The sequence below is a fragment of the Benincasa hispida genome, chromosome 1, assembly GCF_027475165.1.
Source record: "Benincasa hispida cultivar pf3 chromosome 1, pf3_genome.v1.1, whole genome shotgun sequence".
In the NCBI taxonomy this organism is placed as follows: Eukaryota; Viridiplantae; Streptophyta; class Magnoliopsida; order Cucurbitales; family Cucurbitaceae; genus Benincasa; species Benincasa hispida.
The window spans coordinates 7,360,522-7,372,588 of record NC_143478.1 but is presented as its reverse complement, the minus strand read 5'-3'; the positions used below and the strand labels follow the sequence as shown (position 1 = coordinate 7,372,588).

At 35.3% G+C, this 12,067-nt stretch overlaps 1 protein-coding gene across 1 annotated transcript; it reads left to right on the top strand.

The window, feature by feature from the left end:
- The first annotated feature begins 640 nt into the window (after positions 1 to 640).
- LOC120084932 (uncharacterized) lies at positions 641 to 9,668 on the top strand. Its single transcript, XM_039040745.2, has 16 exons — positions 641 to 1,106; positions 1,842 to 2,022; positions 2,209 to 2,292; positions 2,481 to 2,552; positions 2,622 to 2,693; positions 2,791 to 3,027; positions 3,699 to 3,809; positions 3,898 to 4,011; positions 4,841 to 4,963; positions 5,067 to 5,135; positions 5,261 to 5,367; positions 5,840 to 5,923; positions 6,045 to 6,132; positions 8,002 to 8,121; positions 8,564 to 8,748; positions 9,038 to 9,668. Exons 2-16 carry the CDS (start codon positions 1,909 to 1,911, stop codon positions 9,336 to 9,338), a joined length of 1,881 nt encoding a protein of 626 aa, XP_038896673.1. The 5' UTR covers positions 641 to 1,106; positions 1,842 to 1,908; the 3' UTR covers positions 9,339 to 9,668.
- Positions 9,669 to 12,067: the final 2,399 nt, after the last annotated feature.

Here is a 12,067-nt window from a genome sequence, read left to right as displayed (position 1 = left end):
TACAAAAAAAAGAAAAGAAAAGAAAAGCAATTGGGGTGTTCTACTTTCCAACCCAACAAAATGTTTATATCGAAATAAAACAACACAAAAGAATGGTAAAATTATTGATTATAGATGAGGAACAATACTTAAAAAAGGAACAAAAAAAAGAGAGCAACAAAAAAAGAAAAAAAAAAGAAAAGAGAACATACTTTTTTTCTTTAAATAATAAATTTATCAGGGTCAAATCTTAAAAAAGAAATACATAATGATTAAGAGAGACATACAGAAGAATAAACTTAGTGTTATGGAACATTATGAGACATTTTAATGTAAACAAACGTAGATCGTAATAAAATAAATTTATAAAATTATTGATTGTAAAATTTCTTAAGAAAAATAAATCTACACATCATAATATGTTCAAAGAGATGAAAAATCGGTATAAAAAAATATAATTAACATATCTTCTTCAATGATAAGTTTATACTTGATTGAAATGTGTTTTTGAACCATTGAAATACTCCTTAAATAGGAGTTGAGAGTAAGATGGGAATAAATTAAAAATGAAGGGCAAAAAATGAAAAGTAAAAGATATTCCCATTTTATCTCTTTTTTTATATAGTATAGAATAGATAGATATATATAAAGGTATTTTGTTGAGAAGATTGTCTATATTCGTTAGATTAACAATTTATCCTGCACTCGTTTTATTTTTTGTTTATTTAAATTTAATTTTGATATTGATGATTGGAATTCGATTTTTTTCCTCCCCCACCACCACCCTTCTGGGGAACTCAAAGCGAAACGGTAACCGATCGGATCGGTTTGTAGGTTTATGGTATAATTAAAAACCGAACCGATATGGTCGGTTCGGTCCACGTTCGACCGACCCACCTACTAGCCATTAGGATTTCATTCGGCTGCTATGTTTCCACTTTCTTCATTCGTATTCGCCGTCGGCTGCTACTCTCTCTCTCAGTCTTCTTTCGCCATCGTTCTTTCTTCACCGCCACTCGCGCCGTCGCGGTTCGACGGCGCATTCCACATCTGTCTCTCTTCTCTGCCGTCCGCCGTCCGCCGTCGGAGCTGGTTTCGCTCGATCTCAGTCAACCCACTTATCTCAGGTTCGTCTTCTTCATTCTCTGAGCTACCGAATACTCTGGCTATTTTTTCCTTTTGGGATTGTGGATTATGGGTTCTTATTGGGCGATTGTGGATTTTGGGTGTTTTTTTTGGCTATTCTGGTTTTCGCGTTCGTCGGAGCTGGTCAAACAAGAATTAGACTTCTATTCCCGCCTGCAAGCTCCACTATACATCATTCAATAAAAGCGATTCAAGAATTAGATTCCCGCACCCCCCCTCCCCCCCGAAAGTTCCCAAATTTATTCAATTCGAGGATTACTTTATCGTGTCATTATTGTTGGTAAAGTATTTTGTAGCTCCTAATGCGTTGTGTCCCAATTTTTTTTTTGAAATCGTCGTGTGTCGTGTTTGTGCTTCTTAAGCACTTAACAAGGTGGTCTATTGACAGTGCCATGGACTAATGATGTTTCTGCATTAGTTCATGTTTTAAAACTTTTTTCGTGTTTTTATTAAAGTTCTAGAACTAGCAATTTTGCTCTCATTTTGATAATAATGTCTTTTAAATGTTTCTTCGTGATCAAATAGAACATTTACTTTAGTTTGAACAAATGGTTTCAATGATGTTCTTCATATTTACTCATGTTTTCTCTAAACCAACCATTTTCTTTTTCAGTTGGTATTGAGTTTGAATGATCATTCATGAAGAAATGACTCCACTTATTTATCTTTTTTGAATTTCTTTCTAAATATTTTGTTCACTCGTTTTTATGTTTCAGGTTTGAACCTCGTCCTGCCCAGGCCTCATTTTGGCAATAGGATCTCAATAGGGGTTGGGCATTAATTATGGGGGCAGAATTCGAAAATGGTCAAGCTCAGTTGCACGATATGGAGGATGTTAATCTCACAGATGCCCAGTTAGTTGATTTCATCAGGGGGTTTCTTAGTTCAGTGTCGCTGGTATTGTTCTCTTAACGTCATTATTGGTCTTTACTTGAAAAAGAGATTATATAGCATTCGATTTTTGAATTGCATCCTGTTAGTTTATTATTTGGGTTGGATATGCTTCTGAGTTCTCACTGCGAATCAAGTTGTTTTTTGAGGAATAACTGTAGTAACCTTACAAAAACTCTTCCATTGGTGTAGGGAGATAATGATGGGTATAACCAGCTTATTGGTGTTATACACCACAAGGATCGACTATCCCCAGATGAGATTGCCTTGCTTGTGGTATGTCCTTTACATCACATCTGTTTTTGATTAATGATACGAGCCTCTTTTCATTATATCAATAAAAAGTTTGTTTATGTATCTTCTTCTTCTTCTTCTTCTTCTTCTTCTTCTTCTTCTTCTTAATAACTATTATTATTATTATTAAAAAAAAATCTAATTCTTAACTCACTTGACATGCTTAACAGACATGTTTGAAGGCACTATCTGGAGCAGTTTCTTGTATAGATATCATTCTCCATGAATCTCTTCTTTCAGCAGTAAGTTCATCACTAAACTCTGAATCATTATCCTGCAATTTTGTTGTTGTAATGGAAGTTCTTTCTCAGATTTTTAAAATGAGCTTGTGGGATTATGGACCTAACGTAATGGATGCCCTGATTGAACTAATAATATCCCTGGTATGAACATCTATGATAATAGAACCCTCACACTCTTTCTCAAGGTTCACCTGATAGTTCCAAGATCTTCTGACTTTTTGTCTATTCCATGTTACAGGCTGTTTCAAGTGGAAATTATGTGGATTCGTGCTTGGATATGCTTGTAAATAATTTCATGCCGCCCTATTCCTACAAGGATTTCCTGAAGAAACCACATGGCCTTACTAGAAAGGATGAAGTTCTTTCTCGAGTGCACACAGCTTTAAAAGACATCTCAGACTTGGTGCCTCTTGCACCCTTGAGATTAGAGCAGATAGTTGTCCATAAAATGCAGAGAGTCTTTTTCAAAGAATCTGTGAGTTGAATTTTCATGGGCTAAAAGTTGCCGAAGAGAAATTTAAGTATACATTGTGTTTATTTCTCACTGACTATTTTATCTTTGTAATGTTTTCTAAAAGAGAATATTGCTAATTCTGGTTTTTTTTTAAAAATTTTTGTACCATCTTTTTCTTTTTCACGACCATCAATTCAATGACTATTGGAAGTTTGGTGTGAAGTTGAAAGCCCATTAATTGTTTGTATGCTTTGGCACGCTGAAGTATTAGATGGCAAGATTTATATCATCAAAATACCCTACCCGATATAATTCAATCTAGAACAATGCTTCATTACAATTTATAAATTAAATGCAGTGTACATTCAGTAGATGGTACATTTGTGCAATCTTTGAACCTACAAACTTCTCTTAAATTTTGTGAATAAATGTATTCATACGATCCAGATCTGTAGGTCATTTAAAAATTTAAAGGTCAGGTACCATAATGATGGTTACATTTTCAAAAGCCCCAACCTTGAAATTTTTTACAGATGCTTCTTGCTTGCTTAGAAGAGAGAGATTGCTTTGATTTCTTTTCGAAACATATTTTAAAAACTCATTGTCTATTTCACCTTCAAAACATTTGCACTCTTTTAGGCATTTGTTTTATGATTGTATCTTCTTCTTACATCTGTTTAACCTCTCTGTAGTTGACCACGATATATGTGGAAAACATGTTGAGGTTGGAAAAGGGTGCAATGAGTGAATTTGTTGGGAGAAAGATCTTAACTGCGCTGGTGGATAAGCTTTTAGATTTGGATGTAAGTCAAAACAAATATTTTATTGTGCTGACATTTGTTTATGTGATTACTTTATCATTAATCTTAATGAGTTCTAACCTTCTGGTAGGTGGAGATTGGGTGGGATGATATCCTACAAGACGATTTCAGTAAAGGAATTTTTGAGATGGAACTTGAAGATGATGATGAAACTGCAGATGATAGTAATGAGGATTCTAGTGAGGTATGCTATTCAATATCTAGCCTGGATTAAGAAGGATATTTCTTCAACTAAGTTGTAATGGCATTTAATCTCTTTCTTAGCTTTTCTTCGTTTTGTTTTGGAAAATTATGGTTGACAATCAATGATTTAAAAAGCTATCGTGGCTTATGCCTTGAGGCTCACCTCTAGGCAAGACTCACTTTTAGCCTCAAGATTTACATATTCATTTAACTAGAAGAGGCTTACCCCTTGGGAACGCATGGAGATTTAAAATTTCTACTCCTCGTGTAATGATTAGAAGAATGGTATTGATCTGTGTAATTCTTTAAAAATATAGAGGTTTGACTTTGACAATTTGGACTATTACTGCTTTTTGAACTGTTGATGTTATATATATCCTTTAAAAATATCTTGTTTAAGTGGAAATTGACGGGTGAACTTTTTATACTCTTATATGACCATTATGTTTAACAATACTTGGTCATACCAATTTTAGATTTGTAAAATGTTTTTAATTAAATTTAAGGCTTATACCTTGCCTCTTCAAGGGAAAGGCCTCAAGACTACTTTTAGTCTTTTAAAGCAATTTGGCATTTGATTCTTTCTACGCTTTCATGTTTAGATTCTAGTCTTCTAGTTTATGAAGTAATGGATCTGAAGTATTCCTTGGGTTGAAGCTAATTGTCTTTTGGGTCTACAAAGTTTATACTCTAGCTGAGTCAGGTTTTTAAAATTATATGCAACTTTTATTGAAAAATTACTTACATTTTGACTTTTCTGCCATACATCTCGATGCTTCTTTTAATTCATGCCGTTATTTGCTTGGCTGAATTTAAGTTTATTTTGCTAGCTTCCAAGAGAACTAAGTCGTAAGAGCTTAGGTGGAAATGTAATTGCTGAAACGTTAGATAGCTTGATTGTTCTAACATTTGAACATCTTGAATCATGTGAACGTGATGGACGATTGAATGAGGTACCGTGTGTAGTTTATACCATTTTCCTCTTTTTGTTCTCAATTTCTTTGTTTTATTCTGCACATGAGAATTTTTTCCATGTTTCTTTAATGTGGAGGTTAGGTTTTTGACATTTTACTCCTGTCATTCCAAAGAACTGTTCTGACTGCTTACAAGTCTAAATTTGCCCAGGTAATTAACATGCACCATAATTCTCAATATTTGCTTTTTACTCTGGTTTAGTGGGCTCTCATTTTAGATCATTTTTCTTGTTTATAGAGACTGAATGGCTTGCTTTTGATGCTTTTTCTTGGCAGTTTGTCATATTCTATGCTTGTGCATTATATCCGGAAGTTTGTGGTGAGAGATTTGCCGTTTCACTAGCAGATATGTTTGTTTCCTGCAATGATCCTCCGCTTACCAGGTATTAGCAATTCATTAGAAATCTCTCTCTCTCTCTCTCTGGTAAGAAACAAATTTCGTTAGTTAATTTTGCCTTTGAAAGCTATGTTTCACTAGCATGGTATGTCTTGCCCATTTAGTGTCCATTTAAATTGAATCTCATTTGCAAGGCCTTACTCATCTAAGAAATCTACAACTAACAAGTGTAGCCTGCATTTTTAAATAGAAAAATTTGCACCTGCATGTATCAAACTTGTACTCCCGTAGAGGTTTAAATGTTCCTGATTTGAGATGGGAAGAAAGCAATTAGTTACCTAGGAATTCTATCTGATTTATGTCAATAGCTTAGTAGCGTTGTACATGAAAAATAATTTTACAAGTCACACCGTCTCACACACTAGTTGTCCCAGTTTGAACCTGGGTTCAAGCACACGTTTTCATTTTTTTAAATATAAAAATGAAATTAAATAATATATTTTTGTGGTATTGTGCAGGATGAGTGCTGTTTCATATCTTGCGAGTTATTTGTCTCGCGGGAAGTTTTTGTCAACCTCTTTGGTTACTTCTATATTGAAAAGGTTAACTTGTCAAACTTTAACTATGTTTCTGTGATGAAAGATATGAAACGGATAAAATTGGAGTAGGGAGGTCAAATATTTGTGGCTCTAAGTCTATTTTTGCTTCTCATTTTTTTCCCAGATTGGTGGATTGGTGTTTAGAATATGGCAAAACACTCGATGTTGAGCCGAACCCAAAGGCTCATAAAGTATTTTATTCTGGTTGCCAGGTATACAATACTCGAACTCCTTTTTGCTAGACTAAGGCACGTGGGATTTGTTGAAAAACGGGATAATAATGTATGTTTCTGGAAGTGGTGTTGTTTGTACTTTTCAGTTATGATTATGGTAACTTAGATTTTGTTTTATTAAAACTAGGAAACAGATTTTACTGATATTAATAAAATTCTCAAGCCATTTATGGAATTATTTGAAGGCAATCCAATTGGGAGGATAAACTCTACAAGGAAGTGTAAAAAGGAGGAATAGTCATAATGCCTGACAGACTCCAACACCATGACCATGGCATGGTCTCCCTGAAACTCCTTTATTTCTTTATAATCAAATGTTTCAAAAAAAGGCTCTAAATGCATTAGACCGGATTTTCTTTTTCCATATATGTTTTTTTTAATTGTGCACCACGTAGGGAAGAGAAAATAAATCTTGATGAAGCCATTTTTTTCCCATCGCTTCCAATTGGACAGCTCTCACTAACCATTTAGTGGAAGTATTTGGCTTATGGTTTAGATTTGTGTGGCTTGAGGATAATAATATATATTATCTGGTGAAGGGCTTGCTTATCCTAGATTATGTATTTTTTGCTAGTTTTACAGGTGTGGATCCACCTTTTATACTTCATTTTTTAAAATAAGAGTTAATACTTTCATAGAGCAAATGGAAGAATATACAAATAAAAAAACAACTCGTCTCATATGAAAATACAAGTGATCACAAAAGGAGCCAAAACAAAAATAACATAGGTTGAAGCCAAAAATGATAGCAAGCATTTAGTAAAAGGCTCCAATTATTGTAGAAAATAGACGAGGATAGAAATGCATTCTTCGGTTCTTGCGAGCACTCCCTCATACTATTTTTTGATTTTCTCTTGCCCTACTCACGTGACATTGGAGAAGGTGGTTAGGAATTTCTTTTGGATAGTAGCTAGGAGCTTGGTGCTGTCAATCTTGTTAATCGAGAGACTGCTTCTCTTTCGACTGATATGGGAGGGTTGGGCATCTATGACTTTGCCACTAATAATCGTGTTCTTTTAGCCAAATGAGGTTGGAGATTTCTCACGAGAAAGATGCTTTATGGAGGCAAGTGATTGCGTGTAAATACAAGTGGAATGGGATTCATTGTGGTGGACCAATGGTCTTCTATGAAAGGATCTCGTTTGTTTAAAGGCTTTCGGCCCCAACTCATGAAAAACATCCTCACTTCAGAGGAATGGTACAATACAAAGTTAGAGTGAGTTGTGGAGATAAAACTCGGTTTTGGAAGGACAAATGGTTGGTTGATTTGCCTCTTTATTTCAAATTTCTTAGGCTTTTCAGACTTGTGATTGCCAAGGTTTCTTTGATTTGTCAGTGTTGGTCTGATTCTCTTTATGCGTGGGATCTAAAGTTCAAAAGTTGATGCTGAATTTGATGATTGAGTTGCTCTTTTGATTAAGAGCCGATTATTATTTATTTATTTTTTGAAAAAATCCATTTGGTTGGAATAGGGTAGTATTTTTCTCCGTACTTTCCCTCTCCAACGCCACTACACAGGAAATAAATAAATAAATAAAGTCTGAGAATATTGTTATCTAATTCTCCCCCACGTATATTCATGAAAAAGTGAGGAGTCAACTGGCGAACCTTGAAATGGTTTTTTAATTATTTTATTTTGTTATTATCATTTTAAATTCGCCCTCTTTGAACCTTTAAGAAATAGAACTGCACTTTGAAAAATATTGATTCAATTATGTTCTGACACTTTGAATTGCTTCTTGGAGGATGAATTTCATGGATATTTTGGTCAATTAGAAAATCTGGCGTACTAGCAGTTTTTTGTTTACAAGATTTAGAACCTTTTTTTTTATGATTTCTTTTCCACAGGCCATAATGTATGTGCTTTGCTTCCGGATGAGGTCCATTTTGGAGATTCCACGCCTGAAGTCACAACTTCTTCTTATGCCTATAGGTCCAGTCTTGACACATAGATTAAGCCCACTGAAGGTGGGTAATTGGTTGACCCCTTGATCTTTGGTGGTTTTTGTTTTGTTATAAATATTCCTGTTAGTTGTTTTTTGTCCTTGAATTCAATGTTTATGTTCTGAAAACCAAGTAACCATATGGGACTCTGAGGGGTCTGAAGCATCAAATTCGAAGCTTCATTACTTTTCAATTGATCTGATAAAAACATGAATCCTCATGGACATCTTACCATGCATTAATTTACAAATGTTAGTTCACATTTTGGCCTTGGAGCTTGACATCTTTAATTTGTAATTGCAACTCCTCACCAATGCCTCATAATATTGAATCGACAAATCTGGGATTTCTACTATAGTTTTGAGTTGTGTCATTTAACCTCCAAAATGATTTGATTACTATCTGAAGCTCTGGTCTGTTCAATTTTCTTATATGAATTTTATCTTAATGCGTTTTTGTTTAACAGGTTTGCCTACCATCTATTGTTGAGGAATTTCTTCGGCAGGCAAAAGTTGCTAATTTATTTACGCCATCAGAGACTTATGTATTCAATGGTTTGCTGGAGTCTGACTATTCAAGAACTTTTGGTGGGATAGAAAGGCTCGACATGTTTTTTCCGTTTGATCCTTGCTTATTGAAAAAATGTGACAGGTATATACGCTTAGTCTGGATCTTCTTTATTTCCTTCTCAAGATAACCAATGATAGATAGACAAAACCATTATAAATATGGATACACGCAGAAGAATTATAGAAGGCTACATAGAATTGCAAGTTAAAACCATTCTGCCGGCTTATTGTGGATAAATTGCTTTATTTCAAAATGATTGATTGGAATGAGTGAGAACATTTGAGAACTTGAAGGTGTAAGCATGTTTTGTTTGATTCATTTTTTTTTGAATTATTAACTCATGCTTTGTTATTCCCCTTTGTTTATGAAGATACCTACGGCCACATTTCGTATATTGGTCGATGGTCAGACCTACCTATGATGAAGAAGAAGGAGATGGAGGTAGCAGCGATGAAGATGTTGCAGAGGTTTTTCCAGATAGAATCGAGGAAAACCTTATGGACGATGAAGCAATGGCAAGAAGCTACGACGACCAGGATTTTGATCTTGATGAATTTGATTCTGCATTAAACAATATGTCCATCACACCAAGAAATTCTCTTCAGTACCGGCGAGATTTTGTTCAAATGCCCTCGCGAATCCGACCCTCGATGAGTCCAGAATCTTTTTGATAAAAGATCTCAGTTTGAATAGTTGGCTGGAATGCAAGTGAGAATGGCTGGGCTGGCATATTTCCATGAAGATAGTGATTGCAAATCTAGGTTGGGGCCTTGGGGTTTGTCTTGTTTATTTAAAATGTATACTAAATAGGTGAGTTGGAATTGGTGTTCTTGGGGTTCAGTTTTGTTTTCTCATTCCTTTTTCTAGCTTTGCATCGTTTTGATTATTGCCCTTGCTATTCCTTACGCTCCAGGCTTGTAATAGTTGCAGTAAGTGATCAAATACAGCCAAAATTTTGTACACGTCTGAATGATATATATGAGTAAAAGTTTTTATCCTAATTCAAACCAACCCAACCCGATATGGTTGGATTCAGTTCTTGGTTTGTCTGAAGCAGCTAAATTAATTTTTGAATTAGGGTTTCTTGCTCATTCAGTGGTCTCTTTCCATGCTTCACTCTACATTCTTCAATTTACAATGTTGTAACTCTCCCTGTCTGAGTCGGTTTCACGTCATTTGTTGTCGCTCTTGCACTCGAGCGTTGAAGGGTCGGTGGAAGCGAGACTTTTAAACAAAGTCATTCTAATGTCTATATAGAAATATGACACATTGACTAAGGATTTCCTTTCGTCGTGAAATGTAGTGTTTTAAAGAAAAGCCAAACATTTGAAAATTAAAACAAATAATTTTAAAAAACTTGTTTTTTCTTTAAAAAAAAATGACTAAGCACTTTAAGAAATATGAAAACTATTCAAATTGTTATGACAATTTTTCAAAATAAAAAAAAATAGAAAATAAAAGATTAAATGGTTGTCAAACAACCACAGAATTGTATAACATTGTTTAATTAAAAGCTTAAGGTAAATCATGCAAAATGACATTAAAGTTATTTTTTTTTTTTTGCCAAGATTTTTGGAAAAATTGTAGAAACGGCCTCTTTTGAGGGGCCAAAATGAGACTTGACATGAATTTTAAAAATGTCAGAATAATGGCTTTTTGCTTATGTTAGACATGTGAAATTAAACATATGTTCCCAAAACGTGCACGAAGCCTGACGCTCTCACGAATCCTCGTTCATTCCTCTCTTTGGGTTTCCTTTTTTTTTTGGTCTTTTCCTATGGTGTCTTCTTCTTCTTCGTATGTCATTTTGCGGTTTCTTCTTTTGCCTTCCTCCTTCCTCCTCTTCGCTTCTTCTTCTTCTTCCTCTTCTTCTTCTTCTTCTTCTTCTTCCTCTTCTTCTTCTTCTTCCTCTTCTTCCTCCTCCTCCTCCTCTTAATTATCAAAACCAAGAAGCAAGAAGTGGGAGGAAGAAGTTAGAAGAACAATTCAAACGAAGGGAAAAATCAAATGAAAAACTGTAGTTGTGCCTGATAAGGAACAAGAGGAAGAAGCTAGAGGAAGAAGCAAAAGGAAAAATTCAAACGAAGGGAAAAAACCATGGAAAAAAATTTGCAGATGTGTCTAATAAGAAACAAGAGGAAGAAGCGAGAGGAAGGAATGGGGAGTGAGAGGAAGAAATGAGAATTCATTTGAGTGTCGGGTGTCACAATTGCAGACTTTCAAATACGGGACGGGCGATTGTGTGACACTTGCTTTAATCCGGCGAGTAAGTTAGTTGTGTAAAAATGAAAGGTCGTGGACAACGTCGGTATATGATGTAGCCTCTGTTCACGTTTTGAGAGAAAATGATTTTATAAAACGTGAGAGAGAAAAGCATTGAAAACATCATTAAGGAATGCATTGAAGACTAACAGTTGCAAGAAAGTTTTGATTGCAAAGAGTACACCAATACATTGGTCGGGGAGTTGACTAGTGGATTTTCCCTATGGTACATTCTAAGCAATTTCTAATATTCCTAGTTTGCATATCAAAAGTAGCGAGCAGTCACTCACATTGAAAACAACATGAAATAAAAAACAACTTGCTAAACTAATTACAATGCTCAAAGATAGGATGGTTGAGGATAGTTTGGACATGCGGCCATGGGCTAACATTACCCTGGACGAGCATGCCCAAGAAAATTCTCCCCCACTTTAACAATTGTCATCTTTATCGACTCGCGTAGCTTGAACCAACGATCTTCTGCCTCTAAGCTTTTAAAACTTCGACATGTTCCCAAGTTGTTTCTTCCACAAGGAGGTTCTTCCACTTAACCAGCTATTCATGGACTCTCTGAGTAGGTCTTCTAACCTTTCTAACTTTGTCGGCAAGGATCTCTTCTTCTTCCTTGTCTTCCTGCTGCTTCAAGTCAATGATTGGTCGGACAATCATATTACGACGATCATTTTCAGGATCAGGATGCTAGGGCTTTAAGTCGCTTACATGAAGTATTGGGTGAATTTTCATCCATGCAGGCAATGCCACCTTATATGAGGTATTCTTAATCTTCTTAAGAATTTCCACTGGACCCACGTACTTTCTGACGAGACGTTAGTCCTCACGACTTCAAAATAGGATCTATTTTGGTCTTAACTTTACGAGGACCTGGTCTTCTGCTCAAAATTCGAGAGGGTGATGCTTCTTATCACCCCACTTCCTCATATGTTTGGAGGCTTTCTCCAAGTATGCCCGAGTGATGTTGGTAGTCTGCTTCCACTCTTTCATAAAGTTGTGGGCTTGAGGATTTTTCCCTGTATAAGGATTATCAACAATATGAGGTAGCAAAGGTTTCCTCCCACTTACAACTTCAAAGGGGCTATTTCTTGTTGACGAGCTTGTTTGATAATTGAAACAAACCTGG

Coding starts and splice junctions, on each gene's coding strand:
- LOC120084932 (XM_039040745.2), top strand. CDS start 1,909: ATGGGGGCAGAATTCGAAAATGGTCAAGCTCAGTTGCACGATATGGAG. Junction 4,964..5,066: donor GTGATGGACGATTGAATGAG/GTACCGTGTGTA, acceptor TGTGGAGGTTAG/GTTTTTGACATTTTACTCCT. Junction 5,924..6,044: donor GTTACTTCTATATTGAAAAG/GTTAACTTGTCA, acceptor TTTTTTTCCCAG/ATTGGTGGATTGGTGTTTAG.